This window comes from Chiloscyllium plagiosum, unplaced genomic scaffold (assembly GCF_037043375.1).
Source record: "Chiloscyllium plagiosum isolate Xiang-an unplaced genomic scaffold, Cpla_swu_hap1 HiC_scaffold_19, whole genome shotgun sequence".
NCBI classification, from domain to species: Eukaryota; Metazoa; Chordata; class Chondrichthyes; order Orectolobiformes; family Hemiscylliidae; genus Chiloscyllium; species Chiloscyllium plagiosum.
Window position 1 is genome coordinate 16,544,806 of NW_028270157.1, and position 19,739 is coordinate 16,564,544.

Consider the following 19,739-nt stretch of genomic DNA (forward strand, 5'->3'; position numbering starts at 1 on the left):
CTGATGCAGGTAGTCTCGTGACTTTTAATCACTGATCTGAGGAGTTTATAAAATCATGAGGGCCATGGAGAGGGTAAATAGACAAGGTCTTTTCCCTGGGGTGGGGGAGTCCAGAACTAGAGGTCATAGATTTAGAGTGAGAGGGCAAAGATTTAAAAGGGACCTAAGGGGCAACTTTTTCACACAAAGGGTAGTGCTTGCATGGAATGAGCTACCACAGGAAGTGATGGAGGCTAGTAAAATTGCAACATTTAAAAGACATCTGCATGGGTACATGAATAGGAAGGGTTTAGAGGAATATAGGCCAAGTGCTGGCAAATGGGACTAGGTTAATTTAGGATATCTGGTCAGCTTGGACGAGTTGGACCGTCTCTGTTTCCATGCTGTATATCTCTATGATTCCATGAGTTAAAACCAAACAGTAAGAGTTTGATAGAATTCCTGCAATGTGGCAGCTGCAGAGTGTTAACCATCCCTTAACCACTCCCAACCTTTTAACCATCATCGTCAACAGAAGGGAATACATTCAGTCCCAATGAAAGGAGGAGGTGGTTCACTAGAATTGGCTTGGTGTCAAATCTCGGGGCTCAGGGAGGCAGTAAGATATACCTAAGGCGTACACCTGCGATAGATTGTCAAATGCATTCTTCTTCACTTTGGTGATTTCATTCTCATGGATGCGAAGTTCATGCAGTGATGAGGGCATGTTGGCTGGGATTTCTTTCAGCAGGTTCTTGGACAAGTAAAGTCTCTGCAACTTCACCAGGGGTGCGAAGGCCTTGGGATGCACTGTGCCGATTTTGTTGTTCACCAGGATCAGAGCCTGCAAAAGAAAGAAGCCCCCCCACCCCATTCAACGTCAGCTTGCAACCACCACAAATTGTCAAGATACAACGGACACTTTACGCTCGAAACAGGAGAAGATTCAGGAAAACCTCAGCGTGTGGGCAGAGAAACCTAGTTAATGGAGGGGAAGTTAATACCATCTTACAAGGCAGGTTTTGGGCCAGAAGGAGGTAATTCATCAGGTGGAAGCACAGCAGATGGGAACCCTGTCACTTTCCAGCCCCCAACAAAATGAAGCCTGAACCAGGACACCTCCCAACCCTTCCCATCCCATTACTAACAGAGGAGCTTATTCAACCAATTAATACCCACGAAACGGCATCATCCTGCCTGCTGGGAGGAGCAAATAGATTATCCACAGCAGTCTCCTATGCAGGGTGTTGGGTGGCAACAGTAGCTCAGTGGCTAGCACTGCTGCCTCACAGCGCCTCGATACAGGTTCAGTTCTATCTTGGGCGAATGTGTGGTGTTTGCATGTTCTCCCCCATGTCCGCATGGGGTTTGGCTGGATGCTCTGGATTTCTCCCACAATTCTAAGGTGTCCAGGCTGGGTGCTAAATTTGCCCAGCAGCCTCCAGCACGGTGCAGGTTGGTGGATTAGCCTTGGGAAATATGGTGTTGTGGGTATAGGGTGGGATGCTCTTTGATGAATTAGTGCAGACTTGATGGGCTGAATGGCCTTTATCTCTATTGTAGGGGTTTGATTAGATTAAGTACATTGTGGAAACAGGCTCTTCGGCCCAACAAGTCCACACCGACCCGCGGAAGCACAACCCACCCAGACCCATTCCCCGACATTTACCCCTTCACCTAACACTACGGGCAATTTAGCATGGCCAATTCACCTCACCTGCACATTTTTTGGACTGTGGGAGGAAACCGGAGCACCCGGAGGAAACTCACGTAGACACAGGGAGAATGTGCAAACTCCACACAGTCAGTCGCTTGAGGCGGAAATTTAACCACTGTGCCATCGTGCCGCCCCCTGCCACCGTGCCGCTCCCTATGTTAAAAATCACACAACACCAGGTTATAGTCCAACAGGTTTACTTGGAAGCACTAGCTTTCAGAGCGCCGCTCCTTCATTAGGTAGGGGTTCCATGTTCATCTGTTGTCAGGCACTCAGGGCCTGATTGAGTGACCCAGCACCAGAAAGGGAGTTCCTGTGGAGACCCATCATCTGTCTATTTTGCCAGCCCATCCTTCCCTGTGACCCTCTTCTGTAACCTCCTTTCAACCTAGGATCAAACACTGATTCTTGACCTCTCCGGGTGCAATGCCGTTATCAGCCACTACACCTCCTTGGCACCTATCAGCACCATGACAGCTGCTGAGCTCTGACTAATGAGACTTCTACAACTGGTGCGGGGGTTCCTTTGATGCCAGGGAAAGCCTGCTGCTGGTCCATCAGCTTAAGTAGCACATGATTCATCCGAAGATGGTAGCCTGGAATGTTTGCCAATCAAGCTGATGCGCGAGCCCACCAATGCCTCAATTAAACGCTGCTCAATGTTCCAGCTCGATGACCTTTCATAGCCTTGTGCTGATGTTAATTCTGCTTGCCTCTGAACATATCATTTATACAGTTTATATACAACGTAATATATAAAAATAGCACCACAACCTTCAAAACCAGGGCCTGAGTGCCCAAGAAATTATAACCATGCATGTACCTCAAACCCATACTTGAGCAGGAAGTAGCACATTAACTTTTGAACATACACTGAATCTTGGTTAGGTCGCCCAGCCCTGGTCTCAAAGTTACATCAAGGATATAAAGGAACCAGAGAAGATGCAAAAGAAATATTCACATGGATAATACCAGAACCGAAGCATATCAGGCAGACTGGACAGACTGCAGCCCTTTTCTCTAGATAACAGAAGGCTGAGGGCTCTGATAGAATTCTTCAAAATTATGGAAGTACTTGGCATGACAGATCTTGATCAAAGTTTGTTTTTCATTCAAGGGATGTGGACATCGCTGGCTAGCTCAACAATTATTGCCCATCTCTTGAGAAAGTTGGTGGTGAGCTGCCTTCTTGAACTACAGCCCTTGGGAAGTAGTAACCCCCCTAATGCTGTTAGGGCTGTGGTTCCAGGATTTTGACCCAGCGGGAATGATGCTACTGTACAAGGGATGGGGTAGGAAGCTGCACGTGGTGGTAGTGCTCTTATGTCTCTGCTGCCCTTGCCTTTCTGGGTGGTATATATTACAGTGCTATTGAAGGAGACTGGGTGGGTTGCGGTTTCCATTTTTTGGGGTGTTCAAAACTAGGTTCTGTAAACAAAAGATAATCACTAACAAATATGTTAAGGAATTCCGGAGAAACTGCTCTCACTCCCTGACCGTGGTTAGAAACTTGCTACTTCATAGAGAAACTACGGCGAACAGCTATAAGACATTTTAAGGTGAAGTGGATAAACATATGGGAGAAAGGAACAGAAGATTGTGAAGGTAGGATTTGAAGATTATGAAAATACGACTAGAAGAAGACCAGTGGATATATAAACACCATAGACCTGATTAGCTGAATGGCCTCTTTCTGTGCTTTAGATTTCTGTACAATTGAAAAAGAAACCTCAGTCTGTTAATTGGCCGCCTCCAACTGCCTGATCAGAGTGCTGCATAAAAATATATGTTGCATCGTCCATACCACCATAGATTCCAATTCATCCTTGTTGATCATGTTTCCCAAACTAAACTACTCCCATTTAGAATAGGGCAGCAGCGGAATAGGCAGCGTCCAGGCCCAGCCCAGGGCTCGTCCTTTATAACTGCTCCCCTTTTATTTTTCGTTATTTTCCTTTTCCTTTTTAATTTTTTTAGTGCTTTCTTTTAACTTACCTTGGCTTGTGAAGGGAACGACAGCACTGCAGCAGCTGAGGGCTCAGAGCAGGGCAGCAGGCCGGCATGGAGCAGGCCACGGCAGAGTTGGAGCGGAGCAGGGCGGCCACCAGTCAGTAGGCCCGAATCGAATGGGGCAGCCACTGGTTGGCAGGGTAGGGTAGGACGGGATGGCTAGCAGTCAGTAAGCCTGAACCAAGCGAGGCAGCCAGTGGTCAGCAGGCCAAAGCAGATTGGGACAGCCAGCTATCAGTAGGCCCCAACTAACAAGGACAGCCAGCAGTTGGCAGGCCAGTGCAGAGTGAGGTGGCCAGCAGTTGGCTGGCTGGAGCAGAGCAGCTGACAGGCTTGGGACCCAGAGGGGTTGGCCAGTGGACTGGGGCCCAGTGCGGTCAGCCTGTCACAGATCTTGGGCCCAGTACTGACGGGAGAGCGAGACCACATGAATAAAGCCCATGGTGTCAAGAAACTGCAGTCTATAGAAGAATTGTAACATTTATCTATTAACTTTATTTCTTTATCTTCCTAATTTATATTATGATGAACTGTAATTTAGAGTTTATAACTTTTTTCTTTATTTCTTTATTTTTGTACCTAATCTATTTTAGTACCTCAGATTTGTACCTGGGTACTTTATACCTAAGATGGTGCCTTGCATGGCAACATTGTACACATTTCACTGTACTCCTGCACTGATGTACTTGAGTACATGTGACAGTAAAACCTAATTTTAAAATTCTAAACATAGTACTTTATTGTCTCTTGTATTTTTTTTCCAAAAGAAAAACAATATGGTTCCCACCTCTCAGTGTCTGAAATATGTTTCTTTTTAAAGAAAGGAAGTTTATAAAAGTATAATATTGGAATAAATGAATGCCGGATCTTTCAATTTCTGTTTTTTTTTTGTCCTTAACTAAATCTATAATTTAAACAAAGCCTGGATTAGTGCAATACAGCAGATTGGAGGTTTTGGACTTTCTCCCCTTTCTAACCAGTACCAATGCTTTTGAGCATTGCACTTGTGATCTTTATGAACCCACAGAGGAAACCAGTGAATGTAGTCTCATCTGAAATTTATTAGGGCCACCATGTTGCTGCAAGTAAATGAGGAAAATTAAAGTCATTAAATTGTTTTTAGGTTGTGTCCTGGCCAGAGATTATGGTCAACAGCTTTCAGTATAGTTTCTGAAGCAAAGAGTGGGGATAAATGAGTGCTATTCTGTCTGGCAATCAGTGACTAATAGTGTGCCTCATGCATCAGTGTTGGGACTGCAATTATTCCCAATTTATGTAGATGATTTGGAGTTGGGGACCATGTGTAGTGTGTCAAAGATTGCACATGACACTAAGGTGAGTGGCAGAGCAAAGTGTGCAGAGGACTGGAAAACTTTGCAGAGGAACACAGATACTTTGAGTGAATGGGCAAAGGTCTGGCAGATGGGATACAATATGAAGTCATCCATTTTGGTAGGAGTAACAGTAAGAAAGTTTATTACTTGAATGGTAAAAAGTTGCAGCATGCTGCTATGCAGAGAGACCTGGGTGAATTTGTGCATGAACCACAAAAGGCTGGTCTGCAGAGACAATAAGTAATTAGGAAGGCAAATGGATTTTGTCCTTCGTTGCTAAGGGATTGAGTTTAAAAACAGAGCGGTTACATTGCAGCTGTTTAGGGCGCTGGTGAGGGCACACCTGGAGTACTGTGCACAGTTTTGGTCTCCTTAATGGAGAAAGGATATACTGGCACCGGAGGGGCTGCAGAGGAGGTTCACTAGGTTGATTCTGGATTTAAGGGGGTTGGCTTTTGAGGAGAGATTGAATAGACTGGGATTATATTCATTAGAATTAAGAATGAGGAGAATCTTATAGAAACATAAAATTATGAAGGAAATAGATAAGATAAAAGTAGAGAGGATGTTTCCACTAGTAGGTGAAACTAGGACAAGAGGACATAGCCTCAAAATGAGAGAAAACAGAAGGAACCTCTTCATCCAGAGGGCTGTTAAGCTATAGAATTCCTTGTCAAGTGAAGTAGTTGACGCTACTTCAGTAAAAGTTTTTAAAGCTAAGGTAAATGCTTTTTTGAACAATAAAGGAATTAAAGGATATGGTGAGAGCGCAAGTAAGTGGATCTGAGTCCATGAAAAGATCAGCCATGATTTTATTGAATGGCAGAGCAGGTTTGAAGGGCCAGACGGCCTACTCCTGCTCCTAATTCTTATGTTCTTGCTCTGTTCATGTATAATTGGCCTAAGAAACTCCCTTTATGAGATATCTCAAAGGGTGTTACAGCCTCTACAGTGTTTTTGAGGTACAATCACTGTTGTAATGTAAGAATACAGCAGCCAGTTCACACACAGGAAGCTTCCACAAACAGCAATGCAACAGTAACCAATAAACTCGAAAGGATTCAGCAAAGATTTACAAAGTTATTGCCAGGGTTTGAGGGTTTGAGCTATAGGAAGAGGCAGAGCAGGCTTGGGCTATTTTCCCTGCAGTGTTGGAGGCTGAGAGGTGACCTTATAGAGGTTTATAAAATCATGAGGGACGTGGGTAGGGCGAATAGCCTTAGGGGGAGGCAGGGGAAAGGAGGAGTCCAAAACTCGAGGGCATGTGTTTAAGGTGAGAGGCAAACAATCTAAAAGGGGCCTAAGGGGCAACTTTTTCACGCAGAGGGTGGTGTGTGTATGGAATGACCTGCCAGTGGAAGTGGTGGAGGTGGGTATAATTCCAACATTTAAAAGGCATCTGGATGTGTATATGTGTAGGAAGAGTTTAGAGGGATATGGGCCAAATGCTGGTAAATGGGACTAGGTTAATTTAGGATATCTAGTTGGCAGGGATGAGTTGGATTGAAAGGTCTGTTATCGTGCTGTATTATCTCAATGACTCTAATCAATTTTACTGATGTTAATTGAGGGATAACGCTTGGCCAGGATACCCAGAAATAACTCCTCTGCTGTTCCTTGGTTTGAAGAGGCATGGGACCTTTTAGATTTACCTGGGCAACTGCTTGGGGACTTTATTTAACAGCTTATCTGAGAAAAAGCACCTCTGGCAATGCAGCAGAAACCTTTGTACTGTGCAGGGGCCCCAAGTTTAATTTGTGGGCTTACATCCTGAAGTGGAAGTCAAGCTCACAAACTGCTGAATCAGAGTGATAATAAATGAGCCAAAATTGACAAATAATTAAGTTTTGTTTTTCAGAGCATTTTATTTTAGATGGAAATAAATACTAAAGGTTGACTTTACTTAAGATCAGGTCACCCCACTACAGAAGTTCAGACAACAAGGGACTCAAATTAATTTGTTTAAGGAATTATAAAATAATTGGCCAACAAAGCAATCCTCGAGTAGTTTCAAATGTCCTCATCCCTCATATTCAAGGCCTGAAGATGGGGAGAAATATCTTCACCTAGAGAGTGGTGAGTGGTGAGTCTATGGAATTCTCCATCACAGAAAGTGGTTGAGACCAAAAGACTGAATGTTTTCAATAAGGTAGATTTGGGCCAAGGGATCAAAAGGTATGGGGAGAAAGTGGGAACAGAGTACTGAGTTGGATGATCACCTGATCAGGCTCAAAGGGCTGAAGGGCCTACTCTTCCACTTATTTTCTGTGATTCCTGGGATGATATATTTGGCGCATGAGGAATAATAGGCCTCAATTTAGTTTTATTCTTGTATGGATTGTGGAAGTTGCCAACAAGGCCATCATATGTTAGAAGTCACTGTTTGCTCATTTCAGAGAGAAATTAGCATTCAACCACAATGTTGTGGGTCTCGTGACTAAACCAGGTGAAGATGGCAGACTTCCTTCCCTAAAGGACCTTAGAACTGAGTCTGTGCCGAGATGTGAAAGATTGGGATCAGCTCTCACTGAAACACGGAGGTAAAAACAATGACTGCAGATGCTGGAAACCAGATTCTGGATCAGTGGTGCTGGAAGAGCACAGCAATTCAGGCAGCATCCGAGGACAGGCAAAATCGACGTTTCGGGCAAAAGCCCTTCATCAGGAATAAAGGCAGAGAGCCTGAAGCGTGGAGAGATAAGCTAGAGGAGGGTGGGGGTGGGGAGAGAGTGGCATAGAGTACAATAGGTCAGTGGGGAAGGAGATGAAGGTGATAGGTCAGGGAGGAGAGGGTGGAGTGGATAGGTGGAAAAGGAGCTGGGCAGGTCGGACAAGTCCGGACAGGTCAGGGGATCGAGTTTCTGGAGGTTAGAAGCTAGGATGAGGTGGGGGAAGGGGAAATGAGGAAACTGTTGAAATCCACATTGATGCCCTGGGGTTGAAGTGTTCCGAGGCGGAAGATGAGGCGTTCTTCCTCCAGGCGTCTGGTGGTGAGGGAGCGGCGGTGGAGGAGGCCCAGCACCTCCATATCCTCGGCAGAGTGGGAGGGGGAGTTGAAATGTTGAGCCACTGGGCGATGTGGTTGATTGGTGCGGGTGTCTCGGAGATGTTCCCTAAAGCGCTCTGCTAGGAGGCGTCCAGTCTCCCCAATGTAGAGGAGACCGCATCGGGAGCAACGGATACAATAAATGATATTAGTGGATGTGTAGGTAAACTTTGATGGATGTGGAAAGCTCCTTTGGGGCCTTGGATAGAGGTGAGGGAGGAGGTACCTCTTGCATACCTGGATTACACCTCTTCCCACCCTACCTCTTGCAAAAATGCCATCCCGTATTCCCAATTCCTCCGCCTCCGCCGTATCTGCTCCCAGGAGGACCAGTTCCACCACAGAACACACCAGATGGCCTCCTTCTTTAGAGACCGCAATTTCCCTTCCCACGTGGTTAAAGATGCCCTCCAACGCATCTCATCCACATCCCGCACCTCCGCCCTCAGACCCAACCCCTCCAACCCCAACAAGGACAGAACGCCCCTGGTGCTCACCTTCCACCCTACCAACCTTCGCATAAACCAAATCATCCGCCGACATTTCCGCCACCTCCAAACAGACCCCACCACCAGGGATATATTTCCCTCCCCACCCCTCTCCGCCTTCCGCAAAGACCGTTCCCTCCGTGACTACCTGGTCAGGTCCACGCCCCCCTACGACCCACCCTCCCATCCTGGCACTTTCCCCTGCCACCGCAGGAACTGTAAAACCTGCGCCCACACCTCCTCCCTCACCTCTATCCAAGGCCCCAAAGGAGCTTTCCACATCCATCAAAGTTTTACCTGCACATCCACTAATATCATCTATTGTATCGGTTGCTCCCGATGCGGTCTCCTCTACATTGGGGAGACTGGACGCCTCCTAGCAGAGCGCTTTAGGGAACATCTCCGAGACACCCGCACCAATCAACCACATCGCCCAGTGGCTCAACATTTCAACTCCCCCTCCCACTCTGCCGAGGATATGGAGGTGCTGGGCCTCCTCCACCGCCGCTCCCTCACCTCCAGACGCCTGGAGGAAGAACGCCTCATCTTCCGCCTCGGAACACTTCAACCCCAGGGCATCAATGTGGATTTCAACAGTTTCCTCATTTCCCCTTCCCCCACCTCATCCTAGCTTCTAACCTCCAGAAACTCGATCCCCTGACCTGTCCGGACTTGTCCGACCTGCCCAGCTCCTTTTCCACCTATCCACTCCACCCTCTCCTCCCTGACCTATCACCTTCATCTCCTTCCCCACTGACCTATTGTACTCTATGCCACTCTCTCCCCACCCCCACCCTCCTCTAGCTTATCTCTCCACGCTTCAGGCTCTCTGCCTTTATTCCTGATGAAGGGCTTTTGCCCGAAACGTCGATTTTGCCTGTCCTCGGATGCTGCCTGAATTGCTGTGCTCTTCCAGCACCACTGATCCAGAATCTCACTGAAACACGGTCAGGCTGGACAGACTGCGGTTGCATCAAAGGTGTTGTCTCTGAAACAGATCCAGAAGAAGGGCTCACAGTCAACATTCGCTGTGCCATTTCCTGCCACTGTGCACAGCTTTGAGATGCACATAGGGAATCAGAAGCCAACATGTTGCAACCTCTGAACAGTGCACACATTTGCACAGCTGAAAGGGAACATTGTTCACGGTGTTAGGGTATAGGGCAGGAGTACGACAAGGGGCAATTTCTTCACTCAGAGGATGGCAAACTTATTGAATTCTCTACCACTGGAGGCTGTGGAGATAAGACATTGAAAATGCTTAAGAAAGAGATAGATTTCGAGAGGTTAAAGGGATGTGGGAACAGAGTGCAAGTATGACATTTGAGTTAGAAGATCATTAACAGTTACCTTGAATGATGAAACAGGTTCAAAGGGCTGAATGGTCTACTGCTATTTTTCTACTTTTGAAAGTTTGAACACATTTAATGCCTCAATGTTGAGCAAGCTTTGAAATGGGGGCATCAAAAATTAAACTGCTCCTCAAGAGATGGTGTCAGAGGAAGTGTATGCATTTCATAGATTATGGGTTGGATTTAATGGTTATATTAGTGGGGAGTGACTTTCCTGCTGGGTTAACAGCCTTGACACACTTTTTTTAAGAAGAGCCAACCAAAATAAGAGTCACTGAGATATTAAACTTGTCTGCAGTGTGAGTCTCAAAGATTCAGGTCCCCAGAAAGTGCTGCAGAAGTGAGGCTACCTGCCTCCTCACAAAGTCCAAAGTGGAAGAGGGCCACATGGAGGGTGACATGGGAGAATGGGGTTAACAGCAAGGCCAAGAGTTGGGCGAGGTGTGACTCTCAATAGGTACCGCACCTCTTCCAGACACCAGCTTTCTCGATCAGGCTCTGAGCAAAGTTAGCATTTCAGAACTTCTGATAAAAACAAAATACTCCGGATGTTGGGGATCTGAAACAAAAGCAGAAAATGCTGGAGATATTCAGCAGGTCTGGAGAGAAACAGAATTAACGTTTTGAGTCTTCTTCCTCGAATTGCAAATCATTAACTCTGTTTCTCTCTCCACAGGTGTTGCCAGACCTGCAGAGTTTTTCCAGCACTTTCTGTTTTTAGTTTAGCGATGATAGGGTGTCAAACTTCCTACAACTTCCCGGGAAATTCCACAAACTGAAATTTAATCCCCGAATGCAGCCATGACTGAAAACCAGGTGAAAAGTCATACAGCATTCAGAAAAAGAACACTTTCCTCCAGTATTTCACCACTTTTACCTTTTCGGTTATGAAGTTTGGAGAAAGGGGGGGGGAGTTTGCTTGTCTGGGCACAATGGTTGGAAGTTAAAGTTCAGGTGACAGGAACTCCTGAAATCCGAGTTGGGAACTCAATTGCAATCTGCACTTTGTCACATTGACCAAGTCACCTTGTACATATTTGAGATACTTGCAGCAGACAGAAAGGCCAAATGTTTCAATCCACAAAACCTGTATTCTTTGACTTAATCAATTTTCAATCAATTAACCTACAGCACAGATGTACTAAGAGAGATGTACTAAGTTATGAGGGGTATAGACACGGTGGATAGGGAGAAACTTTTCCATGTGGTGGAAGGATGAAAAACCACAGGCAAAAAGCAGGACGTAGAGGGGATTTGAAGATTAAGATTTTCACCTAGAGGATGGTGACCATCTAGAACTTACTGCCTGAAAAGGTGATAGAGGTGAGATCACTCTTCAGATTTAAGATGTATTTAGATGAGCACTTGAAACATCATAGCAAAAAGGCTAAGTGCTTGAAAATGGGATTGGCATAGACGGATGCTTGATAACCAGTGCAGATATGATGGGCTGAAGGGCCTTTTTCTGTGCTGCAAAATCTCTGTGACTCTGTGAGATAAATTGGAGCCTATTTTGGAAAGCCTCTCAGATCTGCTCTGCCAGTGATCTTCATTTCCCTTCTACCTCAACTCTCCATTCTGACCCTTTCCCTACATGACTTAAGACACAAAAAAATCGCCCCCTGTCTTGACTACATTCAATGACAGAGCAGTCTCAGCTCTCATGAATAGAAATTCCAAACAATTGGAGTGAAGCAATTCCTTTTTCAATGGTAGAATCTTTATTGTGGATCTTTAAATGCTGAATGTTAACATCTCAATCCAACCTCTCAGCCTGTAGTTTTTCAAACTCTATCAGAATTGCATGCTTTTCAATGAGATCAGCTCTCATTCTTCCAAACACAAGGGAATTTGACTCATTTGGTCTTCTCTCCTGATGGTTTTGCTGATTAGAATTGTAGGTGACTGGAAGCCGCAGAGGTTCTCATATCAAACGAATGTGATTTGTGTCCATAATGATTATCATCATTCCTCAAGACCAGTTTCTGCCAGATTCTGCAGACCACTTGCACTAATAACAGAATATAAATCTGTTGGCAGTGACTGGACAAGAGCTTGGAGTCGGGAAGTGATGCCAGAAAATATTTAATACTTCAAGATAAGTGGCGACATGCGAGGTACAAAGATTTTAGGGAAAAAAATATACAAGTCTAGACGGAAGGAAGAAGGTATAGGGGACCAGACAGTGAAGCTAGTGAATGATACAATGGATCAGCATCTGTATTGTGACTGGTGCACTGATCTAGAGTGAGTGAGCAAAGAGTTTTCGGGCTGCATTTAATGGAGCACCTTACTTCCTTTACCCCCATATCCAGCTGGAAATTCAGGTGCTGCAGCTGGGAGCATACCCCTGCTCCAGGCAGCTACCCCATAGTCTTTTGTTTAATTCTGGATTAGTGGTGCTGGAAGAGCACAGCAGTTCAGGCAGCATCCAAGGAGCAGCAAAATCGACATTTCGGGCAAAAGCCCTTCATCAGGAATAAAGGCAGAGAGCCTGAAGCGTGGAGAGATAAGCGAGAGGAGGGTGGGGTGGGGAGACAGTAGAATAGAGTACAATAGGTGAGTGGGGGAGGGGATGAAGATGATAGGTCAGGGAGGAGAAGGTGGAGTGGATAGGTGGAAAAGGAGATAGGCAGGTAGGACAAGTCCGGACAAGTCATGGGGACAGTGCTGAGCTGGAAGTTTGGAACTAGGATGAGGTGGGGGAAGGGGAAATGAGGAAACTGTTGAAGTCCACATTTATGCCCTGGGGTTGAAGTGTTCCAGGGCGGAAGATGAGGCGTTCTTCCTCCAGGCGTCTGGTGGTGAGGGAGCAGCGGTGAAGGAGGCCCAGGACCTCCATGTCCTCGGCAGAGCGGGAGGGGAAGTTGAAATGTTGGGCCACGGGGCGTTGTGGTTGATTGGTGCGGGTGTCCCGGAGATGTTCCCTAAAGTGCTCTGCTAGGAGGCGTCCCGTCTCCCCAATGTAGAGGAGACCGCATCGGGAGCAACGGATACAATAAGTGATATTAGTAGATGTGCAGGTAAAACTTTGATGGATGTGGAAGGCTCCTTTAGGGCCTTGGATAGGGGTGAGGGAGGAGGTGTGGGCACAGGTTTTACAGTTTCTTTGGTGGCAGAGGAAGGTGCCAGGATGGGAGGGTGGGTTGTAGGGGGGGCGTGGACCTGACCAGCTAGTCACGGAGGGAATGGTGTTTGCGGAAGGCGGAAAGGGGTGGGGAGGGAAATATATCCCTGGTGGTGGGGTCTTTTTGGACGTGGCAGAAATGTCGGCAGATGATTTGGTTTATGCGAAGGTTGGTAGGGTGGAAGGTGAGCACCAGGGGCGTTCTGTCCTTGTTACGGTTGGAGGGGTGGGGTCTGAGGGCCGAGGTGCAGGATGTGGACGAGATGCGTTGGAGGGCATCTTTAACCACGTGGGAAGCGAAATTGCGGTCTCTAAAGAAGGAGGCCATCTGGTGTGTTCTGTGGTGGAACTAGTCCTCCTGGGAGCAGATACGGCATAGGCGGAGGAATTGGGAATACGGGATAGCATTTTTGCAAGAGGTAGGGTGGGAAGAGGTGTAATCCAGGTCGCTGTGGGAGTCGGTGGGTTTGTAAAAAATGTCAGTGTCAAGTCGGTCATCATTAATGGAGATGGAGAGGTCCAGGAAGGGGAGGGAGGTGTCAGAGATGGTCCAGGTAAATTTAAGGTCAGGGTGGAATGTGTTGGTGAAGTTGATGAATTGCTCAACCTCCTCACGGGAGCATGAGGTGGCACCAATGCAGTCATCAATGTAGCGGAGGAAGAGGTGGGGCGTGGTGCCGACGTAATTACAGAAGATCAACTGTTCTACGTAGCCAACAAAGAGACAGGCATAGCTGGGGCCCATACGTGTGCCCATGGCTACCCCTTTGGTCTGGAGGAAGTGGGAGGATTTGAAGGAGAAATTGTTAAGGTTGAGGACCAGTTCGGCCAAACGAATGAGAGTGTAGGTGGAAGGGTACTGTTGGGGACGTTATTTAATTCTGTAATGGGCTGTGAGTATCACTGGTTGGGCCAACATTTATTGCCTAGTTGCTGTAGAGAAGGTGGTAGTGAGCTGCCTTGTTGAACCGTTGCTGCAGGTTGATCCACAATTCCATTAAAAAGGGAGTCACAGGATTTTGACCCAGCATGGTGGGCTGCCTTTTTGAACCACTGCAGTGTGTTTGATGTTATTTGATCCATAATGCCATTAGGGAGGGAGTTACAGACTTTGGAGTGATATTTCCAACTCAGGATGGTGAGTGGCTTGGAGAGAAACTTGCAGGTGATGGTGTCCCCATATATCTGCTGCCCTTGTCTTTCAAGATCGTCATAGGTTTGGAAGGTGCTCTGTAAGGATCCTTGGTGAATTTCTGCAGTGCATCTTCTACATAATACACACTGCTGCCTCTGAGCATCAGTGGTGGAGGGAGTGAATGTTTGTGGATGTGATTTGAATTGAGTGGGCTGCTTTGTTCCTGGATGGTGTCAAGCGTCTTAAGTGTTCCTGGAACTACACCCATCCAGGCAAGTAGGGAACATTCCATCACACACCTGACTTGTCGATGGTGGACAGGCTTTGGGAAGACAGGATGCAAGTTACTCCCTGTAAGATTCCAAACCTCTAACTCACTCTTGCAGCCACAGATTTTATATGGTCAGACCATTTCAGTGGTAGCCCCGAAGATGTTGATAGTGGGGGATTCAGTGATGGTGATACCATTGAATGTCAAGGGGCAATGGTTAGACTCTTTCTTGTTGGAAATTATCATTGCATGGCATTTGTGTGGCACGAATTAAACAGCCAAATGGATGATAACTGGCTTGAGGTGGGACTCCCACCATCAGACACACAAAGTCCCACAGAAGAGAGCTGCCTGCTAATCATAGACCAGCAACTATGCACCACTGGCAGCGTCATCAGGTGTGCCCCATCAACAGTACTGCAATGAGAGTTTGAATGTGAGCTGAGACTGGAGACATGCAGGAGTGCATCGGGTGTGGGGGCTGAGATAAATAGACCAGAAAAGAGGGAAAGCCTATGGTTGATGGGATGGGTGTTGTTGTGGGATGAGGTGGAAATTGCACCTTGACTAGAATCTCTGATAGGTTCAGATGATTGGTTAATAGAGGCTCCCTCTCTCCTGTCTACCTGCCAGCTGCCACCTAAAGAAAACCATTAGCCTGGGCCCTTTGTGCGCACCTCTCCCATCACTGCTTTAAATCCCAGCAGCCATCTGAATGGTATCACTTAGATACTCAGTGGCCTCCACTGGCCAAGGGCTGCCCCTTGTCACCCAATCTTCAAGGATTGCAGTGAAATTATTCCAATACTACATCACTGCACAATGCATGCCCACTTACTGGCTCATAGGATAGTCTAAGGGTGAACCCACATGTTGGCCACTCCTACATCTTGCACTTGACTTTATCCAATCTTACAGCACCAGAAGATAGCCATTCAGCCAATTTGGCCTGTTTGGGTTCCTTAACCCGTCCCATTCAATCACATTCATATACTTAAATGAGAGGATGACAACTTCCACAAGAACCAACAGGCAGGTCAGAAATTCTATTGATTGGAGAAGGTTACTCTGAGTTCAAGAGGACGGAAAGAGAGCAGGGAAAGAGAAATTCCTGAGTTAGTGACTCACAATGTGGGCTCTGCTTGAGAATGTCTCATGGCCACATTGTTCTGTGTTTGTCAGCAGAGGCTGAGTGGAACACAGAAGGTTGCAATAAGACAATGGTGCTTCAGATCCCTTTGCACTTCGGTGAGAAGGAACTTGTTAGAGATATTTAGGAGGCATTAAAAAACTTTCGGAGATGTAAAACAATTGGTTGTGAATTGACATTCCCCCACACCCCAACCCCAGCACATACCAGAGCAAATATTCTTGCCCCTCGCCATGAATGGAAAGGATGACCCAGTGGTAATCTCTTTGGACTAGTAGTCCAAAGGGTCTAGGATAAAGCTCTTGGAATGTGGGTTCAAATCCTAGCTGGTGGATTTTAAATGCAGTTTTTAAAAATTCAAGCTTGTTTCTGAAATAATGAGTACAACAGCTATTAACAATCGTGGTTAAAGCCTATCGGCTTGACTAATGTTCTTAAGGGAAGTAAATCTGTCTTCCTTACTAGGTGTGGCCAACATGTGATTCTAGACTCACAGCAGTGAGGTTGACTCTTAACTGCCCCAGAAATGACCCAGCAAGCTGCTTAGTGCAATTAGGGATGGGCAGCAAACGATGGTCCAGCCAATGAACTTCGGTCTCCTTATCTCGGGAAAGATATCGTTGCAGGGATTTCTTCCAGGGATGGCAGGGCTAACCTGAGAAGTGAGATTGGGAAAACTGGACCTGTACTCTAGAGTTTTGAAGAATGAGAGAAAATCTAAGCGAAACTTTCAGAATACTGAAAGTGATCGACAGAGTAGATGCAAGTAAGATGTTTCCCCTGGTTGAGGCATCTAGAACCAAGAAACACGATTTTTAAAATAAGGGGAATGCCACTTGGATCTGAGATGAGATTTTTTTTTTCCTTAGAAGGTTGTGAACTTTCAGAATTATCTAATTCAGAAATCTTTGGAAGCTCAGTCTTTGACTACGTTTGTGGTAGAGATTGATAGATTTCTGATTATCCCCATAAACCTTTATGAAATTGAGAGTTGAAGTGTTTGATTAGTCATGATTGCATTGAATGGCAGGACAGGCTTGATGGGTTGAATGGCCTTCTAGCTTGGCCAGCAATGCCCAAGTCCCTTCAACAAATGGAGAGGATCAGGCTTCCTTCAGTGAAGGATGTGGTCAACGAAATTTTTTTTTAACAACAAATTTCAGCTTAATGGGTCAGTGTAATTGGTGTCAGTATTTTATAAAGCTCACTTTAAATTTCCACACAACTGTGATAGGATTTGAACATGCTGAATCGGGTCTGTACATTTCTAGCTGTAACATAACCACCACATGATCGGGCAAAATGTGATGAAATAAAGAAGGACTGCAATACGAACATTGCTTAGTAAGGCCAGTTTGACTAATCAGCTAAGATACACGAGCACTTCTCTATCCTGTTTAGGTTGGCACAAATTGGAGTTCTAATTAATGACAAAATTAGCTTTAAAAAAACTGAACTGTTTTCATTTTGATCCCTTTGTCCTCAAAGCATTCCAGTCTGTCCCTGCCCATTGATGAAGGAAGGCCTCAGGCATAATAAGGATATAAAGCATTGAAGCACAGCCTTAGGAGGGATTGACCACCCACATTGGCCATGCTTGGATTTGTCAGCTCCATTATGGTCAGGCCCTTCAAGCTGTTCCTCCAGCCTAGCCCTCTCTCCCCCAGCCCAGCATCAGATGGCCATGCAGGAGGAGCACAGGGACCGAAAAGCACCCAGTTTAGCAGCCCTCTCATACCATGGGAGGGTCACTGCACTGAGGCAAGTCCTTGATCTGGATCAAGACCTCAACACTACTGCTGGCCAGGGCACATCATGAAGCAATTCTGTGCATGAGTGACCACCTCCAGAGTCAAGGTTGTAAGACAATTGTGAGAGGTAGCTTACATTAAGGTTTCTTAGATTCTTGAAGTCATTTTCTTTTATCTCTGTGATCTTGTTGTTTTGCAGGTCCAGCAGTGTAGTATCTTTGGGAATGTCCTTGGGCACTGTGGTTAGACCTGTTTTAGAAGAAAAATTGAAAGAAGTCACTTTTGGATGTCTGCACCCCATTTTTAAAACTTACATCAGCTTAAGTGGTAGTTCTCTCGCCTCAAAGAGACAATTGCTGATTCCAGCCTTTATTCTAGGCTGACACAAAATGAAGTATTGTTTTGAAATGCAGATACCTGGTAATCATAGAATTGCTAAGGGGCAAAAGAAGGCTATTCGGCCCATAATGTCTATTATACTGGCTCCCTACCAATTTCCCATAATCCTGCATGTTATTTCTGTTTAAATAATCATCCAATGTCCTCTTGAATGCATCAACTGAGTTCAGGAATGCAGGAACTGAGGCAGACAATTTATGAAGAGCAAGCTCTCACAGATCATGATCAAATGGTGGAGCAGACTCGATGGGCCAAATGGCCTAATTCTGCTCCTATATCTTACGGACTGAACTACGATGTGATTTAGACTAGATAATTCAGCCTTTTCTTTCGTGTTGTTGGGATAAGGGATCAGTGTTGGCTGGGAAACTATGGAGGAAAGCCCTCCTGCTCTTTATTGAAGCATTAGCATGGAATCACTTGCATCCACCAATGCAAGATATGTACAATCATAGAGTCATAAAGATGTACAGCATGGAAGAAGACCCTTTGGTCCAGCCCGTCCGTGTCAACCAGATATCCCAACCCAAACTAGTCCCACCTGCCAGCACCTGGCCCATATCCCTCCAAACCCTTCCTATTCATGTACCCATCCAAATGCCTATTAAATGTTGCAATTTTACTAGCCTCCATCACTTCCTCTGGCAGCTCATTCTATACATGTACCACTCTCTGTGTGAAAAAGTTGCCCCTTAGGTCTCATTGATATCTTTCCCCTCTCACCCTAAACCTATGCCCTCGAGTTCTGGACTCCCCCACCCAAGGGAAAAGACTTTGTCTATTTATCCTATCCATAACGCTCATGATTTTGTAAACCTCTATAAGGTCACCCCTCAGCCTCCGACGCTCCAGGGAAAACAGTCCCAGCCTGTTCAGCTTCTCCTTATAGTTCAACTCTTCCAACCCTGGCAACATCCTTGTCAATCTTTTCTGAACCCTTTCAAGTTTCACAACATCTTTCTGACAGGAAGGAGACCGGAATTGCATGCAATATTCCAACAATGGCCTAACCAATGTCCTGTACAGCCACAACATGACCTCCCAACTCCTATACTCATTATTCTGACCAATAAAGGAAAGCATACCAAACACCTCCTTCACAATCCTATCCTGCTGCGGCTCCACTTTCAAGGTCTCTTTGTTCAGCAACACTCCCTCGGACCTTACCATTAGGTGTATAAGTCCTGCTAAGATTTGCTTTCCCAAAATGCAACACTTTACATTTATATGAATTTAACTCCATCTTCTACTTCTCAGCCCATTGGCCCATCTGGTCAAGATCCCGTTGTAATCTGAGGTCACCTTCTTCGCTGTCCACTACACCTCCAATTTTTGTGTCATCTGCAAACTTACTCACTATACCTCTTATGCTCGCATCCAAATCATTTATATAAATGACAAAAAAAAGTGGACCTAACACCGATCCTTGTGGCACTCCACTGGTCACAGGCCTCCAAACTGAAAACCAACCCTCCACCACCACCCTCTGTCAGTGAACTTGCCAGTTCTGTGTCCAAATGGCAAGTTCTCCCTGTATTCCATGAGGTCTAACCTTGTTCACCCGTCTTCCAAGGGGAAACCTTGTCGAATACCTTACTGAAGTCCACATAGATCATGTCCACCGCTCTGCCCTCATCAATCCTCTTTGTTACTTCTTCAAAAAACTCGATCAAGTTTGTGAGATGTGATTTCCCAAACATCTTCCTCATAAGTCCCAAATGTGCATTAGCAACATAAAGGGATCAACAATGGAAAGAAGCAGCAGAGGGTTTAAACAGGATTGCTGATGACCGATTATTTTAATGTAAAAGTTGCTCTTACACCAAAACAATGCCATTCAGTTACAGGAAATTCAGAGCCTTGTGTGGAGGAAGGATATTGGTATTTATTCAACAATGTGAATGGGGAGATTAGGCAATGGAATAAATTACATCCTCAGGCATTCTAATTCTGCAGCTTCAATTTTCTCCACATCTGATT

At 45.8% G+C, this 19,739-nt stretch overlaps 1 protein-coding gene across 1 annotated transcript in view; it reads right to left on the bottom strand.

Moving 5' to 3' along the window:
• dcn (decorin) overlaps positions 1 to 19,739 on the bottom strand; it is a 76,001-nt gene that overhangs the window by 14,947 nt on the left and 41,315 nt on the right. The window contains exons 3-4 of the mRNA XM_043709904.2: positions 17,497 to 17,609; positions 610 to 823 (exon numbers count right to left, since the gene is read on the bottom strand). Of these exons, the coding sequence (XP_043565839.1) occupies positions 610 to 823; positions 17,497 to 17,609 (327 nt within the window). The remainder of the gene's footprint in view (positions 1 to 609; positions 824 to 17,496; positions 17,610 to 19,739) is intronic.